This window comes from Haemaphysalis longicornis, unplaced genomic scaffold (assembly GCF_048455015.1).
Source record: "Haemaphysalis longicornis isolate Haplotype H1 unplaced genomic scaffold, Haemaphysalis longicornis Haplotype H1 scaffold_10, whole genome shotgun sequence".
Classification (NCBI taxonomy): Eukaryota; Metazoa; Arthropoda; class Arachnida; order Ixodida; family Ixodidae; genus Haemaphysalis; species Haemaphysalis longicornis.
The window spans coordinates 47,033,298-47,056,366 of NW_027526204.1; the positions used below are offsets into that span (position 1 = coordinate 47,033,298).

Here is a 23,069-nt window from a genome sequence, read left to right on the forward strand (position 1 = left end):
CGTAAAAATTTGCTGAGCTTCGTCCATACATTGTCATCCGGAAAGGCATCGAACAACCATGTCATTATTCTTGTCTTCAAATAAATTATGCTAGCGTATTCGTCAAACCTTAAGATGACTGTGTGTTGGGTGCCAGGCCACTCTGGCATTAGCGTAAATGAACTGGCGAATGAAATGGCCGCCAATGCTGCGCTACGAAACACAGAAAACATAAGAACACTACCTTACACAGCCCTCAAGCCACACATAAGACACCAACTCCGAAAAACTTGGCAAGCTGACTGGAGCAAACAGACAGACAACAAGCTACACGTAATAAAACCACACTTGGCACCACTGACTCACACAACAGGAACATTGAAGTTACTTTCACTAGGTTACGGATAGGCCATACACATGTAACGCACTCGCACCTGCTCGCGGGATCTCCATGATCCCTGTGTAGCAGGTGCGGGGAGGGCCTATTCGTGATACACATGCTCATTTAATGCAAAGCACTCGACATTACACGACGCAAACACTTCAGAGAACTCTACAGGCAACATATTCCATTACACCCGTCATACTTTTTAGGAGACGATGCCATGCTTTCTGTTCAGCGCACCTTTAAGTTACTATTTGAAGATCACTTCTTACAACTCATCTCATACCACCCATAGTTTTACCCCTGGTCCTATACACCAGCCACCTTATTTATCTTTTAACCACTCTTGGTATTCACCCTGGCCATTTGCACCAGCCGTACTCATAGCCTTTAACTGATTTTATTAATGTTCCCTCCTCATCAATTAAACTTTGTGTTGGGCGCTCTTTGCCCATGTCGGCCTTGCGCCATTAAACTTAAACCTTCATCATCAATTTGAGCCATGAAGCTTTTTCTGCTGTATGTACACGACTTCAAGCAGGAATTTTTTAGACCCGACTTGACAATACCACGTTTTACCAGTTTGGTGCAGTTAGACGGATAAGGAATCAGCGGTTTTGACGCACGGTGCTCGTACACCCAATACACACGTTCTTGAGCAATAATAAATATCACACCAAGAAACGTGAGAGAACCGCCGAGTGGAACCTCGTGCGTCAATTCTAAAGACGTCAGACAGTCGTTGAAAATACCCGTGACACGCGAAACTGATTCGACAACGTTAGCAGTTTCACAATTTAAATCTATGAGGAAGTCGTCTGCATACCCAAAAACGCATTTTACATTCGACCTGGATAAAGGTTCACTTTAAACACGATCGTGACAGGCTAAAAACAAATTAGCTAAAATAGGCGCAATGCATGACCCGAGCTAGATCAATGAAATGAACGTAGATGAAAGGTAAAAATTTAAAAGCTCTAGAAAGGACGCGTCCGTCATACCAGCAGAATTCTGGAACCCCACAACACGGAAGTTGTCCATTGCGCTTTGAACGCAATTGAGAAGCTCTTCAGAAGAAGCGAATAAAAAGGTCTTTAATATTATTAGAATACGCTGAAAGGCCTTCGTCGTTGGCTTTGAAAAAGCCTAATACATTGTGAGAATCTTTTACCATGAAGGGATCGTGAACTATTAAAAGCTTGAGCTTTTGCGGCAAAAGCAACGCAAGAGGCTTTTGCCATGCTCCGTTCTCCGAGACAATATCCCGAAATGGGAAATCTGTTCTGTGGCTTTTCAACCGAGAAGAATATCTTCAAGCGTAGCTTTCTTTGCTGGCTATGGAACGTGACAGGTACTCTTACATCATACTTTCCGATAGGCTTAGGACGTTTTATTTAAGTTTGGCGAACTTTACATTGTTACAGCTATTGAAAAGGTTGCTTATTGCCTGATTTGCCCTAGTCCGATAGTCAGCAGCAAAGAAAGCACCGAAGCCACCTACCTTGTCTGCCTGAACAATGAACAATTCATTGTGGCGTAAAAAGTCCACAGCGCGACTAACGCGAAGGCTACAAGTAGGCACTTTTTTCCTCGGTAAAATGTCCACACCTTCCGAGATGCTCCTTTCTTTTTCGCACTCTTGAGCGGTAGAATACCTTCCCTTGCGCACCAAGGCTCTTGAGTCCCCTCCGTTGGGTATGTTCCGTTGAATCCCCATCGTCAGCATCATGTAAATAGCACTGTCATTATAGCTGAGAACCGCGTTCTGGTCAGCCATGACACCGAACCCTGCTGCCTGTCTCCTCTTGCCTTAACATTTCATGCCGACAAACGCAGGAGAAGACCAGGGACTGACGGGGAGAGCAGCACGGATGGCAGTGGCTTGCGACAAGTCAACTCCAAAACCCTGAACCGCCGACACATCCTGAGCCACCTAGAGCCATGGGTAATAGCGACAGAATGGGGACGAACGACTCCTTCGAAGGCACTGACGGCAACACTGGCGTTCCTACCGTCGGCCTCGAGGGATGGGTGCTCGTCCTACAGAGGGCGCGACCATCCCCTGTGGACCGGCGAAAACCGACCGCAACTCTTCAACCAACGCAGACACACCGCGTCCCGTCCAGTCCACCATGCTTGGTACACACAGTACCGCTGCCGAAGAGCAAGCTGCTGAGCTGGTCGCTCTTCGTTTGTTGTCGGAAGTATAGTCATGCTGATTTCAAATGAATACTTACTGACTGAATATTCTACAATGAATCGCCACGTAGCAAAACTGCAAGCTTAGAGAACCTCCAACAAATTTCAAGCGACCTAGTAGAATCGGATTCTGATAGATTTAACTTAATTGAAGAGGAAATTGGGCAGGAGGTTGAGCATGCGGCTCGATACACTCTCGGCGTTTTAGAGCTAACGCTTACCTTCAACATTGGTTACCGTTCCTCGAAAACAAGCTGCCTTTAGACATCAAATCTACATCATTTTCCGAACTGGCAGTCCTACTCGAAGCGCCCAAAGACTTCTTGTGCTCGCTAACCGAAAGCCTTCCCAAGGCTGTGAAAGGTAAAGATGAGAACTTACCATCAACCTTGGAGCGTGGGGAAACAGAACAGGTCGCTATCGAATCGAACACAGCGCAAGTAGCGCAAGCTCCTGAAGAAACCCGCATGGAGCCGCTACCAGGTCGGTTTGAGTACATCTTCTTCAAAGACTTCATGTACGGCGAAGGCTCGCCTAGACACCTCAATGCCGCGCCTATTCGTGTATGGGACTATTCATCAGCCCCTATTGCGTTTCAAGAAGGTCGGCTTGATAGTGTATGCCCAGTAACTGCGCTCTGCATAAAGCCTGTCCGTGATAACATTGCTACTCGTGGGCAGGGCTCTTATCAGAGAAAGCGAAGTCAGCCTGGAGTTTCCCTACGGCTGATTTTTGCAAACACTGTTGCCCCATAGAATACAGTTCCTAAGAGCAAAACACAGAAGCTGAAACCTGTAAACCGCCCATACGAACGCCGCTTACCCCTGATGACCAGCTGCCGCACAAGAGGGTTCAAGATTGCAAGCAAATCGCGCAAGGGCGTATCGCCTTCTGCTAAAGACATGCACCATCGGCGTCGAAAGTGTGAAACCTGCAGTCTCTTCATGCGAATACCCGTACATATCCTGTGTCCTTTGGACCACCATTACGATGCTCGGCCCTTTTCAAGCTGCAACGAAGTTTGAGGCACCGATGGAAGAGAAAGGGTACAAGTCCAACGAATGTCACGTGACCATTACCGACTTGGACAGGTACAACCAAAGGTTATGACCCCGGTTGTATTGCCTATCCAATCATTACCTCGCCAGAGGGAGTAAAATAATTCAGAAGCCTTTCGAGCCGACAAGATTCAGGTACCTTTTAGGACGGCGAGTCTTCATCGGAGCCACCCGTTCCCCTGCACCCCAGAAACAGTTAGTGCTCCTAGTTACCAAGCCACCGCACCCATGAACTTTCTCTACATTTGAACCTTCACGGCGGGCTACGAAGTGTGCTGGGATTTGGGAAGCAAAAACAGAAACGCAAATGCTTGCGGAGTTGTTAACTAACTAACTAACTAACTAACTGACTGACTGACTGACTGACTGAATGACTGACTGACTGACTGACTGCAACGGCTTACTTGCACGAATGCTTTGCTCTGTGGACAGCCAATGCACTCGCCATTTGTACAAGTGCGGCACGCACACACACAGCTGGCTGGCGCTCATCTTTTCAAAGTGCTACGAGTTGTGCCGCGCCTCCGCCAGATGGCGCCACGGGTCCCGCGACCGAGAGAAGACGCAATGAAACATCCCCCTCGCGAGGGGCACGATCAAATGCAGAGCATTTCCGGGGGCGCACGACGTTAAGTAGTTTGCGTTACGTTAATGTTGTTGCACTTGTGGCAACTGCTGACGAGAGAGCGCTCGTCAGCAGTAATTTGAATGAGTCAACAATATAAGGCGCGTTCGTAGCGTCCCACTCTGTGTGGCGATATTTTGACCTAACGTGACAAGAATTTGTCATAACAACATCCGGGAAGGTTATCCGGCCATGTGGAACTGAAAATCACAAGTGGGCCACCATTTTTAGAGATTTCGTGAAGCTTTTTCGAAAATCGACGGGAGCCGCCACGCTAACCCTAACCTCAATTTCGGCCACGCCGGAGAAGGCGTGGGCGCGGCACGATATCGGCGGGTCCCCTTTTCGGAGCGGCGCTAGGAGAACACCCGCTCAGAAAGATATCCACGGCCATGCGTGTGGAAGTAGACGCCGTGGAGATTTATACACAGACATGCAAAAGATGAAATGGATGGAGGACGGCAAGGAGAAAGAATCAAGAAGACGGGTGGCGATTGGCAAGGAGAAATAATCAAGAAGACAGGTGGCGACGGGCTAGGCCTACCATCGGCGCTTGGAAACAGTAGCGAGCGCGCCAAGGCCACGCCTGACGTCAACGGCGGCAGCAGCTGCAGCTCAAGGACGGGTGCCGGCGGCGAGGAGTGGCCATGCCGCCCGCCCATTAACAAAAGTAAGCCGTTAAAGAGAGCACGGATGCCGGAGCTCCCGAGCGGCGATATGAAGATAACCATGCGGCCGCGTGGAGGACTCCGTGTCGTCGACGTTACTCGAGCAGAGCTCTGCAGGGCTTTGACGGCGGCGGCGCAGATCGCAGCAGAACATTCAACAGAAGACGTGCTGTGTCCAAACAGCCACCAGAACATCCTTGCAATCAGCACACCAAGACGGGAGAATGCGGACCGCTACACTTCCGTGGAGTGAATTGACGTCCGCGGAGCCTAGGATATCCAAGAACAGGTAGTTCAAGACTACAACCCGACGGGACTCCAGGCCAACCGCATCGGTAGGTCTCGGTGTGTGGTTAGCGCGTTTGCGAAGCGAAAGGTGCCAAGATACATACGATATGGCAACCTCTTGATGGAGTGAGTGCACATTATACCGCAAATACATCGAGGCCTGCCATGCGTACGGCAGACTGGGGCACCGTATGGATGTGTGCACCGCCACAACAACAAGATTTGTACGGAATGTGGAGTAGCCGGGCCGCGGATAACCACACCTGCGAACCCAACTGCAGACTGTACGGCGGAAACTATCTCACAGCCAACCGAGTGTGTCAAGCTAAATACAAGACTTCGTACATCGTTCGCCAGATAAGATGGCAACGAAGTCAGCAGGACCAGCAGCAATGAGGACGCAGCCGGGACCTTAGAGGTCCTGCAGGCGGACCCCAACGCAGCGGCAGATCAAGATCCAAGACCCCCGCTAAGAGCGCTGACGGTCTCCAGCGCATCCGCTCTGGGTCAAAGTATCGGCTTGGGGGCGGCGCAGGTAGCCGTCAAGGACGCTTCCGGTCGATGTCGATGAAGGGCGGCGGCCGCCGATGAGAGAGGGCGGAACGAGCGGCGTTAACCACAAGGGGCGGCTCGAGATGGCGGAGCGGACCCGGGAACGGGGAGGTGCGGAGCCAGACGAAGTGGTCGAGATCCCAAGGAGGACCCGGAGACCAACGCCGACTAGCAGACACGAAGGTGGGCTGGGCTAGCGGGTCTCCCAATACTCGCACGTTCGCTAATGAATTTCCCCCTCACTTCCCCTACCCCCCCCCCCCCCACCAGAGACAACCCCTAAGGAAAATGCAGAAATCGTAGAACTAAACCAAATTATTACGCGCTAAAATGCCCAAATACAAGAGCAGAACGCTCAAATCAGAAATGTTGTGAGCAAGATAGAGAAGCTGGTTGCCAAGTCAGGGCAGGCTACCACAAATGGTCAGAAAGCGACAGCAGCTACCGCTGAAAGACCGCGCAAACTTTCCCGCAGGAGGTCGCCCCCCGACTAACGACATGTCAGAGCAGCCAGAACAGAAGCAGGAGCCAATGAAGGCCGAAGAAGCACCATCAAACAAGAAAATCGCACAACCGTCAAAAGCCCGGGAACAAATGCAACTCAGTCAAGGGGAGTATGCGATCCCGACGGTGCTAGGACGGATAGAAGACTGCCTTAACACACTAGAAGCAAAACAGGAAAGAGTGGCATCGCGAGTTTCTGCGATGGAAGTTAGGATAAAATATGCATCGCTGAAACGCGACGGGATGGAAAGGATTTAAGTGGGCATAGCAAAACGACGTGGCCGGCTCGATATGATAAAAAAAGATGAAGCAGAAAACAAACAGGTACAGTAAGCAAGGGGGCACCAGGGACCCCACAGCGATATTCCAATGAAATTGCAGAGGCATCCTAAACGAAGATACGGAGCTTATGTTATACATGAATACAGTAGAAAATCGACCTGCCATCATAGCACTACAGAAAACAAAGGGAAGTCCGAAAATCCCTGGGTAGGGTACTTACACCAACCCTACGGGAATGGGCACTGAAATCCTCGTAGAGACCCACGTAACGGCCACCCAACACGTCACGGCTCAGGCAGGATGTGAACACACACTCATAGAAGTACATGCAAGAGAAATCGGAAGCAAGAGTAACGGATTCATAATGAGCGTTTACTGCAGACCATTGCAGAAGCAATATGATTTCGACCGCGTTGTGCAAGAGGTGAAGAGGACCAGGCCGCTCCTGATCCTCGGCGACTTCCACGCCCCGCACACGCAATGGGGGTTTACATTCCAATCGAAGAGAGGCAAAGCTCTCGTCAAAACAATGGAGGACCAAGACATAGCCCTAATGAACGACCCAGGGATTAAAACGCGAAGAGGGAACAACGTCGCAAGAGACGCTACACCCGACCTGTAGTAGCTGAGTGGGTCGCTCGACGTGACATGGAAGAGCGACGACGAAGACCTGGGATCAGACCACAGCATCATCACCATCACGATACGGGGACCTAACTTACAAGCCAAGTTAGGAAAAGCACGAATCACTGATTGGGATAAGATGCGAAAATACACCCAGCAAGAGGATGTCGAGGAGGAACCCGATGACGCAATAACAGAAGGACAGTTATACAAGGGGTGGGCTGACAAACAGAAACAGGCACTCGAGAAGTTCACGCAAACAATCACGACGACAACGCAGACGTATTTTGTCAAAACAAGACTCATTTGGATGTGGGCAGCCCGACTCTCGTTAACCAAAAGGTGGAAGCGGCAGAGGCGAAACAGAAAGCTAGCCCGCGGCATAGCCCTACTAAACACGCAAATATCGGATTATGCAGCAAAGGTCAGAAAAAAACATTAGCTGAAACTATACGACACCCTTCAAGGCCAACTGTCAGTGGGGAAGACATGAAGGTTGTTACGATACCTCATCGACCCTACAGGTAAAAAACAGTAACCAACCGCACGTTGACAAACGTGGTAAACATGTACGGCGGTGATGGCAGCAAACTACTCGAGGCCTTAGCAGACAAATATCTCCAAACGGAAAAAAATACAGTACCCAACCCCGGAGCGATATGAGGGGCCAGAAAAAGAAGACCTGGAAATGCCATTCACCATCTCGGAGCTCTGGCTAGCTATCGACGACAGCAATAAGAAGAGCGCCCCAGGAAAGGACGCTATAACATACGAACTGCTAACCAACATGAGCGTTTAGACGGCGCAGGCTCTCCTGGAGCATAATAACAACGGATGGGAGAGCTTGCAGCTACCGCCGGAAATAAATGAGGCTCAAGTTCGCTTTATCTTTAAACCCGGCATAGCCGCTACCATTGTAAACATGCGCCCCGTCTCGCTAACCTCTTGCGTTGGAAAAGGTATGGAGAGGATGGTCCTGTGCAGACTACAAGCCCTCTTGAAGGAAAGGGGACAAATGCCTGGAACCATGTTCGGCTTTCGGGAGCTCTTTTCCACTTAAGACATCATGCTCTAACTACAGGAATTGGTCATCAAGAAGGCTACCCGAAACAGCCCAAGGGCAATCCTAGCCTCGACCTAAAGGGGGCATTCCACAACGACACGCACGCCAGCATACTTACAAACCTGAACAAGACGAGGTGCGGACAAGGGGCCTACGGTTATGTCAAGAACGTTCTCGCCGCAAGAACGGCTAGCATCGCGGTTGGCAGCGAAAGGTCGTACCCTATTAAGTTAGGGGAGCGGGGAACCTGTCCGGGGACAGTTTTATCACCCCTGCTCTTTAATTTGGCGCTCCTACCCCTGCCCCGCATGCTCGAGCACATAGAAGGCATAGGACATGCCTTTTATGTACATGACATCACGACATCGACGGAGGCAACCTGATTGTATGCGTGGATTGAAGAAACTCTCCAGCTGGCAGCGTCCACAGTCCACGAGTATGCCAAGTCATGCGGACTGAGCTGTGCACCACAGAAGTCTAACCTCCTGGTGGTCCTGCTAGAAAGACCCAAAAAGACCCCGCCACCAACCATTTCCATCACAATAAATAGTACGGTGATCAAACCAACAGAGGATTGCTGGATCCTCGGTCTCCTCTTGCAAAGCAACGCCAATTCGCATGCTGCAGTAGGCAAAATTAAGAACAGCGCAGACAAAATTCTATCCATGCTCGATGGGGTGGATAGAAGGAACAGAGGCCTGAAGGAGAACGACGCCATTCCACTGGTACAAGCCTTCATAATCTGAGGAATTACATATTCGTTACAATACCTCAGTCTCACCAAAACGCAGAAGAATTCTATAGACGCAATTATCCGTAAGGCAACCAAATGACCCTGGGCATGCCTATTTATTCTTTAACCAACCGGTTGCAAGCCATGGGCTTACACAACATGGTCGATGAGTTGACAGAAGCCCATCTATCCAGTGAGCGCGTCCGACTAAGCCAAACGACCAACGGACTCGTAATACTCCACAAAATAGGATGTCGCATAGAGCCAATACCAACAACAGCGCCCTTGACCGAGGAATGGAAAGAGGTCATACACACAAAGCCTTGTCCCCGTAACATGACCCCGGGGAACGACGATGGCAGGATAGATGCAAGAGCACTAACCATTCCCAAGCAACTAGACGGACACCCAAGAGTGCTCCACACGACACCTCACTACAGCAAGGCAGCGACCGTGCGGCAGCTGTCGTAACCGACAGTGAGCGGCTTGTTACCAGCGCTGCAGTTAAGACTAAAGACCCAACGACGGCGAAGTGGTCATAGCCGTAGCACTCGTTCAATCGGGGACAGAGGTAGTGGTCACCGACTCCAAAAGAGCGTACGGAAAATACCGGAGGGGCACGATTTCCTCAGTGGCGGCTGCAACCATCTCCAAGAAACGAGTACCGGGGAGAGCCAGAGGGCTCACGTGGGTGCCCGTTTACTCAAAGGTAGCCGGCAACACCATCGCCGACTACCACGCCCGCGCAATGACCCTGAGGGAAGGGCACGATGCAGACACCCCAACCCCAGTGCTTACATACAGAGATATAACAAGATGATACCGAAAAGAGCGGTGCACCCTCCCTGAGCCACACCGCACCCTGACTAGGGACCAGCAAAATATACTCAGGAGAATACAGGCGGGGTCGCTCACGCAGCCCGTCCTGTGACATAGAATGTATACCGAGAAGGAAGAGGAAACGTGTCCATTCTACAACAATAGCACTGACCCTCTTGCACACATAATCGCAGAGTGCACTAAACCCCAGGCACCTTTACCTCCCCTCCACTCCCCCCCACTCCACGGGCAATGGAAGACCTTGCTGGCCAGCCCCGCCCTGCAGACTCAACTTGTGCTAGCGGCCAGGAGCCAGGAACTGCTGGCCGCATACGGGCCCCATGAACAGGGAACCGCCCCGTCCGCCACTTAAAAATGCCACCGTCTTTTCGGGCTGCAATAAAGTTTACTACTACGACTACTACTTCTCCCTACGACATTTATGCCCGTAATCGTTTGTGCCAGACGCATGTTGCGGCGCCGGAAGTATGTTTACTCCCGTCTGTGGGGTATGATGTGTTGAATCCCCATCATCATTATTGTTTAAATAGCGCCGTTTTTAAAGCTGAGAACCACGTTCCCGTCTTCAATGAGAGTGAACGCTGCTGCATGTCTTGTCTTGCCTAAATAAGGGCCACACGTAGAGCTAATGTCTTCTTAGGCGCAACAGCAAAGAACGCTTACCGCATCGCTTGGAAGATGGAGAACTTCGAGGGTGGGAATATGGTTTGTCGCATGCGGGGTCTTGCTAACGATGGCTTGTATACCCGGCAGCATGTGCTGCCACCAGAACTCAGTCGCTCTGTCCAAGATACGCGCACAGTCCTGCCACCGAGCACACACGCGGTTAGGCTCCACTCCTGTGTGTAGACGCTAAAACAGGTGCTCTTTGAAGAAGCGATTTCGCTCTTGCCATTCTGCTGTGGTGGTTGCACAGACAGTGAAACGCTTGAGTGATGGAAGCCTCCAAACAATAACAGTACAGCCGGTGGTGTAAGAACCTTGTTACGTATGCAGAAACCAAGCTCACGCGACTGGCATCTGGCGAATGCAGTGAGTGGATAACTGTGTCTAGGTCACTTCACGAACCGTTGAAAGAACCCAATAAAGTGCAAAGGAAGCTCACGACGATCGCTTCGTGGCATCATGAAAAGGTTAACAGCACACGAAAGGGAAGTAGCGTCTGCCCCTGGCTCCTCCATGTGTAGGAAGAGTGGGACAGCAAAATAAATCTTACCAGGAAGAAAATATTACCAGGTCGTACAACGCTAAATGACGCTTGTGGGGTGATAGCTTGGTTTTTCTAAAGAGAGCACGCAGTGAACGCATATTAGAATGCAATGCTCCTCGTCGATGTCACCAGTCTAGACGCGAATACCCAGTGACCTTGGATACAGCCACTCTCCTTGTATCATGGTCCAGTGGCATGTGCCTTTACACTTTCTTCATATCCCTCTCTGCGCACCCCTTGGAACGAACCCGTGATTACACCATCACTTCGCGCAACTGTACATAACACAAGCTTCACCATGGATAAGCTAAAAGGTTCGGTTTACACTACAAGATTTTACTAAACGGAGTATTCTGTGCCTGCACCCGGATTAACGAAGCTTTCCTTATAAAAACCATCAGCCCCACCCACTTTGCCAATGCTTTGACAGAACACGAATGCTGCAACGAGTGCCTTTAGCACTGAATACTAGTGCTACAAAAAACATTGTGTGAGTGCGTTCTTGGGTGTGCGCGTGTGCGTCTGTGTGTGTGCGCGTGTTCGTGTGTGTGTGTGTGCGTGTGTGTGTGTGCGTGCATGCGCGCGCGCCTGCATGTTCCTGCTCCATGCCATGTTAAAAGAGGCATCCTTGAATTACTGGCAGAGCACGAGTAGTTCCCTTCCTTAACTAACTTCTGCGTAGGTGTGGTTGCCTCAATTGGAAGCATTAAAAAATGACAATGTTCCCCTAGTCCTTTCACTTCTTTATGGCAACCTACGCCGGATCGTATGTGATACTGCTCTGTCGCCTGTTTGCAGCTCTCTAATTAGGTTGGTAAATTGCGTCACAGTCTTTTCTACCTTCAGCGCCGCTGCTCGTCCGGTTACGCTGTTTTATAATGCAGTGGCCCATGCTGCGTTATCCTGTAATTTAAGGTACCTTCGCTCGACCTAAGGTATTTCAGTTGTCTGGTGCAGAAGTATTATTTGTGTCTTTATACCACGTGTTTTAAGGTGTCATATTAGAGTCATCCCTGATTGGATGAATAAAGCGGGCGGTTGTGACGCGGCACGTCAAGGCGGGTTTCGGTTTCTATGCGCGTCGCTGGCCAGAGTGCTCACTGGTGCAATTACATAAATGTGGAAATGCGCGCAAAACTGGCGATTTTGTGCGGATTGAACTGAGTATTCCTACCCTTCTGCTTATCAACGCGTTCTCCCTTTTGTCCGCATTCGCCATTTGAAACTTTCTTTGATACTTATACTTTGCAATGTTAGCCAGCGTGCTGTGTAAATGAATGTATCTTGTTACCTGGCCGATATTTGTTTTTAATGCTGTCTCATGTGCTCCCTCAGAATGTACCACATGTGTGATTAGTATTGTACTCACGGTCTGCAGTGTGTGGCTTACTAACGCAAACCCTGTATGTTTTCTTACAATTGTTTTTTTTTTCTTTCTTCAACCTTTCAAAGAGTGTGCAATGTTGTATTTTATATCGATTATTTGTCCCCCCTACTATAATGCCCAACGGGGAAGTAGGTATGCAAATAAATAAATAAATAAATAGCTTGTATTTCTCAGGTGCGAATTACAACCAGCAGTGCTGAAGGCATTCCTGTGCTCTAGCAATGGCTCCTTGTGCTGTAGCAACATGCTGCAAGTTCATTGTCCTGATGGCAATGTCATATGCACGCAGTCAATAGTAATTCTCTGCATGTAAAAATTTCTTAGGGAAGGATTGCGCGGCAATGGTAACTAGCATACACATTGCATAATGGAACCTTGCGGAAATCCTTGATTTGGCACCTCGACTTTGTGCGAGCATAAGTTCCGACACCAACATCGGCGTTCTGTCCCTACGGAAGCATTTGGTGTACCTTTGTATGCGTACTCGGCAATAGAAAGTAATTCCATCCACTTGCACGTAAGAGGTTTAGAATACAGAATTCTAAGTGATTTTATGATAAATTGGGGTACCACACTGGTTTTTGGAATTAATAAAACTTAACAAATTGCACAACGATTCGAGCAAGCAAACTGATGTTTCCTTTTGGGGGGTTAGCTTTCTCAAGTGAATTTTCATGTCGTACGGTTCGGTGGAAAATGGCCCAACACAACTGGTAGATTTAAGATGGCCGGTTGGGCGTGTTGGTACGCATTCACAGCGAAACAACAACGCAAGGAAGACTACAAGGAAGGAGACAAACACAGGGTTGGTAGGGGGCGTTGTGGGGAGCGCCTGGAAGTTTGAAATCTACGTGATAATATTTACCCAGACGTATTACCAACTGATTCCATACGCGAGGTGCAAAAAGAAAATTCGCGTCCAGCTTTGCACCTGTCGCTTAACAACTATAGAATACGTAGACAGCCGTAAAAGTACTCTGGCGATCACGTAGTTTAAAATTGCCACATGGCTGCGTGTACTAAAAATATCTTTATGCGCTCTTGAGGGACATGCTGTATTTCATTCTTCGGTAAACGTAGATTACCATCAACACTGTTTGTTACGATGGGCAATGTGCCCGGTATATCATTCAGTCAATTTTCGGACAATGTCAACGCAAATGTCAAAAGTAATTTCTCTACGAAAAGATCGCGATTTTACCTAATGGTGGAAGCGGTGGTGGTTTAGTTGCTTTATTATAAAAATAGCCATAACAAGCCGTTTTCAATAACATGGTGCACAAGTTCAATACATTACTTTTGTCAGTTGATCTTGTGGCGTTCGGTAACCAAAGGTAAGGGTACTATAGAGTATTAGCTTGCCGTATTAGCGTTTTACCGAACCGTGTCCGCTTTAACGAGACGCCGTGGCGCATGCGAGCGCGCGTACAGGATTCCTTCCGACAAGCGAGGCGAAAAACATGGCTTCGCATACCGTTTGCGTTTTCCGTATTGTGGCGTAGCGGCCGCTCTAATGTACGTAGCATCATCTCACGAACAGGCCTCAAAGGAAATTAGAGCAAACTTTTTGCCCCGAACACAGTTCGCTTACAAGTGAAATGGCTGTATCTCGGATGCCTGTACTTTATAGATCACAGGCTCACAATACAATCATTTTTAAGTAGTTGTACACACCTCCCTTATAGCTTTTGAAAGAGAACATGACATCGATGACACAATGTAGTGGCTCAAATAATAATATTTATCGTAAACCAAAATTACCGCATTCATAGGCTTTTTGGGTGAGACAATAGTAAAATAGGTTACAATAATTATGCAATAAATAACTAGCCTGCTCAGAAACATTTTGAAGGCATAAAGGCGCTTCGTTACCTCATTGTCGCTTGCTATTCTCGCGGACGCGATTTAACACTATCATAATAACCAACTTCAATTAACATTACTTTTATTAACTGCGCCAACCATCAAGCCCCGAGAACACTCAATTTGTGTAATCAAAACACGAAAATACTCTTCGCTTGCGAAGGGATCTCGTTGGCGACAGTAAACCCTGTGGCTGTAAGTTACCGTCTACGGTAACTGTTCCCCTTTGCGCAGTGGCATCACGGTACAACGAAAGCGGTACGGTAACACGCTAAGGTAAATCTCTCTATTAATACCTGACGAACCGGTGTCTGGTTGGTACTCGCTATTGCTTAGAAACCATACAAACGGGAGCGAAAAGTTTAATTAGGTTTTCCCGAGGACTGCTGATGTTAGCACCCGATCGCTTAGCTGCCATGCTTCCTGCTGAAAATGCGCTATATTCTTTGACATGGATAATTGTGAAGCTACATAATCTTTCTGCTATGGAGCCCATCCTGTAAATAAACGCGATGACAAGCACTTTTTAGAGTACTTGTTGAATACCACTGCAGACACTGGGGCTCTTCGATTTCCAGTCTCGGACTCACCGCGGACTTTCCGAGAAGCAGTCCGGCATTCGGTTTTCCATTGTATCCCTATGACTTGGGGGAATCCTCGGACTACCCGCGGACTACCCACGGTGATTCTGAGGCTGTAAATCGAAGAGCCCAACTGTTACCGCCTATCTTATTGTTGCCAAGACTGCCTTTGTACGGTGCGCCTGATCCTGCTGACGCGTTGAGTAACTGGTTAGGCACCCAGTTTTTATTCGGGAGGTGCTTGATGACAGGTTTCTCTGCCCTGCATGCGATGCTTTTTTTTTTCAGAAATAGTGAAGTAGACACCAACTGCAAGCATAATTCATTCATTCGCATAAAGATGAGCAGTTCATCATTTCATACTTCAATTTCTTCCCTGAATTATACTACCATCATTGTCTTCTTTTAGTATTCTTCTGGCCAGCTTCAGGATTTAGTAAAAACTATTTAAAACAAATACATGATGAAAATTTCAAAGCAGGGACATTTTTCATAAAGAAACTTTGAATTCTGTTTAAGATATTCCTTATATCGCACACACAAAATACTTTTGGCGGGCATTTCAACCGAAAATCACAAATTCACAAAATAAAGTATACATAAGAACATGTTTCGAGAAGTCAGCCAAGGTTAGCATCGTCATCTATTGCTATATTGCCTAACTCGCCTCACTCTTATGCACTATTAGTTATTACCATCTTTATGCTTTGATGCATATGCCTTTACGGCGCCAACTTTTCAGCAAAGCTTTTTTTGCTTTTGTAGTTACGAATATTGCGTTATACAGCGCGCGCACAAAGTTTCAATAAAAAATGACCACGTCCGCGGGAAAGATACCCTTCAAAATATCCTGATCCTGCTTGCGCGTTTCCAGGACCGCTGATTAAAGTGCATGCCGCAAAATAGTATCGAAAAGGCGTTCCACGAGGCGCCAACCAAAGGAGGACAACAGTTCGCAAACGACCCAAATATTTAGACATAACAGGGAAGGAAGGCAGCAGCATTTTTGCTTCTCCGTGTGGTTCGGCAGTTGCGAAGTACTAGAGCCGCTGGAGGCAAAGGGAAGGTACTGATAGGCGAACCGCTGCTGTTCTACCTTTTTTTCAATACAGAAATGCGGCATTCAGGATACTTAACGCGTTCCTCAATGTCGAAGCAATGAATGGTAATCGGCAGCAGGCATCTAAAACCAAATATCTCAGTAGAGTCCTGAAGTACTTCACGCTGATCCAACTTGTTAAATGAGTTCTGCATAACGAAACAACTTCAAAGCTAAACTTCATGATAAATACCCCGTGTACCTGTGGCTAAGTTTACAATGCATCCGGCGCACTACGTTGACGCAATAAAGAACGCCATAACTGCGCTGCATAAATAATTAAATAGCGTGACTACAAGCACCCATACGTTTCCTTCTGAACAATTCACTCTAGAAAAGAAATAAACCATATTTTGAATTTTCCGGGTATTGGAGTGAAAACAAAAAATGGTGCAGGTTGAACTAATGGTGCAAGGCGGGAGAAACCGTAGACCTGGAGGCCCTCTCCCTTCACCTGTTGCACCTCATATATTTCTGGATGGCCGCTGAGTGTTCCCTACGACTGAAAGGCCCAGATAGCTTTCTCTGCAGGCTTTTCTATCGCTCCAAAAGCGGGCCGCGTTAGCATGCATTAGAACCCGCGGCCAAGTCCAAAGCAAACGCCCGCGCTACGATCCCGAAAGAAATGCTGTGCGCCCGGAATATGGTCATTGGTCCGTCGAATATACGCCGGTTTCATAAATAGAGGGACAAAAGTTCCATTTGGACTACGGGAGCCGTTTCTTTTCTTTCCAAATGTCTGCACATAATATTGTTCCTCTCCACTGCTAAGGCCGTACGCCTCGTGTTTTTGGGTTGCCCCGTGGCTAGGTAGCTGGTTTCACTGTGGAAAGGTCCCGGGTTCCATTCTCTGATAACCACATTGTTTTTTTTTAGGCTATGAGGTTTTCTGGTGTTATGGGCGTACAAAACTCGGCTGTTAACTTATTAAAGGAAAATCTGCGGTTTAGTCAAGTGAAGGTATATCGTCATTCACTTCCGCTAAAAAGTCCGGGTTCTTTACACAGCAGAGTTTAGGCCGAGCCTTGTTCGTCAGCCGCCCCAAAAAACCGTGAAGCCTGAAGAGATAAATGTGGTCAGGGAGGTCACGAGAATCGAACCTGAGACCTTCACGCCGTAAAACGGCCAACCAAACTACTGGGCCTCCCCAAATACCCGAGAGGTTAGGTTTTAGCAGCGGTGGCTAGCAAGGAGCTGAATTGGGATTGGGGAAAAACGCTTCAAGTGGTAATAATCGGACCTGGGTCCCTCGCCTTATCAAACCGGCGTATATTTCATTGAACTGCTATCTAATTCCGGCCGCACCACAATTTTATTCAGTTCGTAGCGTCGGCGTTGGCTTTCGACTTGTGCGTGGGCTCTACGGCGTACTAACGCGGTCCTCTGTGAGTGAGATCTGGGGCCTGCCAGTGACAGAGAACTTTCAGCGGCACGTTAGGAAATAAATGTGAGGTGCAACAGCCGGATCTCCGACGAAATGGGGGAGGGGGGGGGGCGCAAGCGGTGCTGTTTTTCCAGCCTTACACCACTACTGAAACATGCGCCAATTTTTCTACTATTGTTGTAATGCACCAGTAGCAAGAAAGGCCGTGCGTTCTGTAGCTCCCTTTCAACTTCTCCCCTCCTCCTGGTACACTTCATTCTTTAAAAAATGGGGTGAACATTCATGTCTCGCGAAAACACAGGCGCCTGGCTCTTGCTGGGTTAAAACTTCGGGCTAGGCTGGGTTCAGCTCTTTGCCCACGCTTTAAAAGTACTGAATATGGCATTTCGCTCAGGTATCTTCTTTACAGTTTAAAGAATATTTAGCGGTTTCACCATTTCTGTGGAATATTTATTAAGTTATTAGCATACACATAGTCGTCCCATAGTCGTTCTTCTTTCTGTGTTTTATAACAATATGTGCGATTGTAACTTTGCGCACGTGAAAACATCACGTAGTGTAACGATATTATTCTTCGTTTTATCTTGCTCCTGTTCATGAGCTTGTTGATGAACATGAGCTTGTTCATGAACATCTACTCCGTTCCCTGACGATTTGGAATTCGGCGAGGAGGAGGAATAACATTTATTTTTTAAAGGAGTACTGACACGAAATTTCAAAGCTGAGATAACTATGTAAAACGCTTCCTTTTTATCAGGAGATATCTCCCAGCAAGTTTCAACAGCAACCGTTCAGCGAAACATATTTAAAATACATTTTAAACTTCGCCCGCACGAGAAAGCCCAGAGCAGACGGCATGACATCATCTGCTACTTGCCCCAAACTGCCGACGTCGGGGCTCCCGTGACGAAGCCGACGCGCTGGCTGTGGTTGGCGCGCGCTGCTCGGGCGTGTGTACACGTCATGGTTTTGGGACTGACGTCATGGTGCGCGGGCCTGTGGGGACGGCGAAGACCTCGGCCGGTCTGGGCGCGCGCGTGCGCTCGCTCGCGCGCGCTTCCAGAGAGGCAGCGATACGGCAAGAATGGTGACGCCATATGATACATCCTGTCATGGCGGCCGCTCGGCGTTTTTTTGTCGAAACCGAAACTGGCATGAATAAACGACGCTGTAAATGAATGTTTACGCTGCGCTCGACCGTCTAATCTGTCATTCTATGATTAGTGGGCTGGTAGGCACGCATAGCAGCGAAAAAAACGTAACACGAAAATTTCGTGTCAGTACTCCTTTAAGGGAAAGGGGAGGGGGAAAGGAGAGTGGGTGGTGGCCTCAGTCCAGGCCGCCTTCAGGCCCCCCAGCAGACCTCGCCCGAGAGATCAGGTACTCCTGATCCTCGAGCTGGAAGCTGGTCAGCCTGTGCTCCCACTGCTCCAATGTAGGTGATGGAATTGGGTTGGGATGTTTGGCGCACTCCCATACGAGGTGATAGGTGGTGTTTGGTGTATTGCATGTTGTGCAGTTGTAGGGAAAAGCAGTTGGTGAAATATGATGCAAAATTGCCATGTTGTAGTAAGTCTGTGTTTGGATTCTGCGCAAGATTCGAGAGTCTTGTGTATTGAGTGATGGGTGAGGAGGAGGGTAAAGGAGGCGCTCCAGGAGATAATGATATAAGATGTCCGTGTATGTTTTTGGGACTGACTGGCTGGGCGAGGCGATTGGAGGTGTGTCGTCGGCCTCCCTTGGGAATGCCCGGTGTAAAATGTCGCGGGCAGCGGCGTGAGCCGCCTCATTCCCCGGGAGGGAGGCATGACCAGGCGTCCAAACAATGTGAATGGTCGGGAGAGTTTGGGCGTGTTTTAGTAGTGTGAGCGCATGCAGAGATATTCGTCCTGATAGGTAATGCCGGCACGCCTGTTGAGAGTCAGTAATGACTGTAATAATTTGCTTTTTGCTGGGGGTGGCCGCTAGGGCGATGGCTGTCTCTTCTGCGACATCGGTGTCGGTTGTTCGGACTGTTGCAGCTGAGATTGATGTCCCTTCGGAACCCACGACTACTGCAACGTGGGCCTGGCGGTGGGGATTTCTTGCGACGTCTGTATAATATACATCCCGGTTGTCGGTGAATTTATTGATTAAGTATCTTATTCTCGCCTGTCTTCTGCCTTTGTTGTATTCCGGGTGCATGTGTCTTGGAATGGGGGCTACTTTGATGTTGGTTCGTATGTTTAATGGGATCCGGGTAGGCGCGTTAGATGGTGCAGGGATGGGGTAGCCCAGTTTGTCCAGAACCACCCGGCCCGTTGGAGTTAGAGTTAGTCGATTTAGTTGGCTTGCTCGTTGCGCTTCCAGAATTTCGCTCAAGGTGTTATGGAGTCCAAGCTTGAGTAGGTTGTCTGTAGGTGTAAAGGCTGGAAGTCCCAGGGCCAGCTTATACGATTTCCGAATTAGGGCATCTATTTTAAAGTGTTCCTTGGGGCGTAGTTGGACGTATGGGGTGCCATAGGCGATGCGGCTGGTCAGAAGTGCCTGGACGATGCAGCAGGTGTCCTGTTCTTTAAGAACGCTCTGCTGGGTGCAGATTCGTCGGATTAAGTGCATCAACTGCATGACCGTGGTGTTAAGTTGTGGTAGTAAGTCGGTACCGGAGCCGTCTGCATGAAATGGCGCTCCCAAAATGCGAAGTGATGTGACTTGAGGTACCGGGCTGGACGCGATGCTGACGGTTGGGTCGGGCGTTGGGTTGGGTGGTCTACCTCGTGTGCGTGCCCGAAGGACCAGTACACCTGACTTGGTAGGGGCGCACGCAAGGCCCCGTCTTTCCAAGTACTCCGTCACGCAGTCTATGGCCTGTTGAAGCCTGTCCTGCTGTTCTCCAGCTGATCCCGTGTTCGTCCAGATTGTAAGATCATCGGCGTAAAAGGCGTGATGTAGTTCGGGGATCTCTGAAAGCTGGGAAGGCAGTTGAAGCAGGGCAATAATAAATAGTAAGGGAGAAATAACGGAGCCTTGAGGCGTGCCTTTCGACGGTGTTGAGAATGTGCCCGTTTGTATTGGACCCAGTCGAATTTTAGCGGTACGGCCTGACAGGAACGCTCGTACAAAGTTGTACGTCGCTTCTCCGCAGTTGGTGTCTCGGAGTCCTTGGAGGATCGCTTCGTGGGTGACGTTGTCGAAGGCGCCTTGAACGTCTAAAGCCAGGATGGTACTGGGGTGGTTTTGCTGAGGTTGTCTATAATTTGTTCTTTCAGCTGCAGCAATACGTCCTGGGTAGACAGATGGGCGCGGAATCCGAACGTTGTGTGAGGGTAGAGGTTATTATCGTCAAGATGTTCTGTCAGTCTACGGTTCACCAGGTGTTCGAAGAGCTTTCCAAGGCATGATGTAAGCGATTATTACAAACGGCAATTAATGCCAACTTATACTTAAGCTAACGATGTTTTTTAAGCAGTCGCGTACACCAAACCAACAACACGTTTCTATTATTAAAACTTCTTAAAATGTTAATCTTTTTCTTTGCAGTTCTCTTCACCACTATCTGGGCTTCGGCTATTATCGTGAATGCAAAAGACGGCTACTATTACGAGGTGTGTCATCTATATGACTTCAACGCGAAATGGAGAAGCAGCAGTTAGGTGAACAGCAATCCGATCGATATTTAGCACTTTTCCAGTAACACCCAATTTTTAAGGCTGTAAAAAGTACCCCAGGCGAATGTAATATCACTCTTTCGATGCAGTGAGATTAAATGATTTTGGATCACATTTTACGGTGCATAGATTCAAAGTGGCGTATTGGGCGATCGATCGCCTACAGTGTACAGGTTGTCTATTGGTTGATCCGATGATTGCCCTAGTGGGTTGATTAATATCTACTATGCGCTTGCTCGGCAAATGGCTTGGATGTTGAACGTTAATGGGCAAAGTGCAAATATGCACCTGCATTTATTGAGACGATTGTTTTACATTTACCTTAACAAATAAAACTATTCGGAAAATATTTTAAGGGCTGTATATGGCGTAGGGAATTGAAGACGATTGCGCTAGCACACGGCCTATTTTAATAATATCTATAGATACCTGCTCTATATGGAATAAAGAGTATTTGGGGCGCGTGCATGCCGTGGTTTGCCGAGTGGTGGAACCTGCATATATACTTTCACAGATGCTAAATATTCCGTTCCTGCTTAAGGCATCATCCGTTCTTTCCTTTTCTTCCTTGTGGCTTCGTAAGTTGCAAATTGAGCGCTTTGTGTTTAAACACCTGCTCATAACAGCCAGCATAACGGAAAACTTTCAATATTGTTTTTCTGCGCTCCAGGTCGGAAAGTGGTCATAATAGTAACCACTCTTAATATTTAAGGGTAATTGCGGTACTACATAACTTTGAGCTAGCGGAGCTTTCGAAGTTAATAAGCGTAAGACAGCTGACATACCGAAATGTAATACGGAGAGGATCGTGCATGCGGTAAAGAACGGAGGCAGCCTGAAAGCAATGGGGAGGCGTCTCGGCATAGGGAAAAATCAGACGTATGCACTTAAAGACAAACAAGGCGATGTCATCACAAATGGGGATAAAATGGGGAGTTACGTTTTAAATGCAGAGCATTTGTATAACTCACGATGTCACCCGTGCGTCGGCGTCCGCAGCAGCCAGCCTCCCCCTACACTATGAAAAGAAATAACAGTTACCGGCGCCTGGTTTCAATCCCACGACCCTGCGGGCGAAACGCAAGGTACATGGTGCTCTACCCACTGCGCCACAGAACCGACACAGAATCAAAGGGTACGAACGGCCTTATATCCTTGACTCAGTCAAACTACGTCGTCAGCGGCGTGCGTTGGCGACTCAGCGGCGTGCTAGCGGCGTGATAGCTGCGTGGTGTACACGTGATAGCACCAACCCCCCAAACACTAAACGTTAACGCAATGCACCCACCCCCTATGCGACGCATTTACTCGAGTCCCCCTCGCGGGGAGATGGGCACTTTTTTTTCTGGAGTAATTTACTCTGCATTTGTATTTTTGTCTCTGGGTGTTTTTCAGCAACGAGAGGATTTGGGAAGAAAAAATGTGGATCTTAACTTCAATTTAAGAAAAGACCTCACACGTGAAACCGAACATTCTACGCTTAAAATTGTTCCAAGGATCTTACTTTTTGAATGGATTGTCAGACCGTTTAAGGCGATTGTCACGCATGTAGTTTCGAAACTGGTAAGTGCTGTGTCGTTTTTAAAACTCTGTGACGAAAGCAGGTTTCTCAACCCACAATGCGAAGTTTTTCTTTCAACAACCTCGATGCTGCTGCTTCGTTCTGGAGGGACCATTACGACAACGTAGTATATTTTACCTCATTAGACATAATATTGGTACTACAATTGTTAGTGGTCGTGCTGGTGTCACATAAACGGCGAAAGTTGTCAAAAGAGTCCGGGGCATCTTAGCCTTCTTTTAATATTTAAAATGGCAAGACTATAACTTGTTTTTGAGATCTGAAATCATGTGTGACGCAGTATGCTGATGTCACCGTCAAATAAATTCGTGAATCGGTCATTGTATTTGTACATTCACTGTCATAATTCGTGTAAATCAACCATATTTGCTGTGAGTGAATTTCGGATAGGTGTCTCTGCTTCGCAGCGAGACTAGATATGAGGAATTGCGCGAACGCTTTCTATGGCAGTGGTTTTTTCCTTTACCGGTGCCCCTCAGTGCAAATTTTCGCAATGTAGGTGGTTATGACGTTGTG

The 23,069-nt window shown here is 48.2% G+C and overlaps 1 protein-coding gene across 4 annotated transcripts in view; it reads left to right on the forward strand.

The window, feature by feature from the left end:
- LOC144157724 (lipase member H-like) overlaps positions 1-23,069 on the forward strand; it is a 219,323-nt gene that overhangs the window by 106,264 nt on the left and 89,990 nt on the right. For all 4 annotated transcript variants that reach the window (XM_077688502.1, XM_077688505.1, XM_077688503.1 and 1 more), the window contains exons 3-4: positions 20,844-20,908; positions 22,367-22,534. In XM_077688502.1, coding sequence (XP_077544628.1) covers positions 20,844-20,908; positions 22,367-22,534 — 233 coding nt within the window. The remainder of the gene's footprint in view (positions 1-20,843; positions 20,909-22,366; positions 22,535-23,069) is intronic.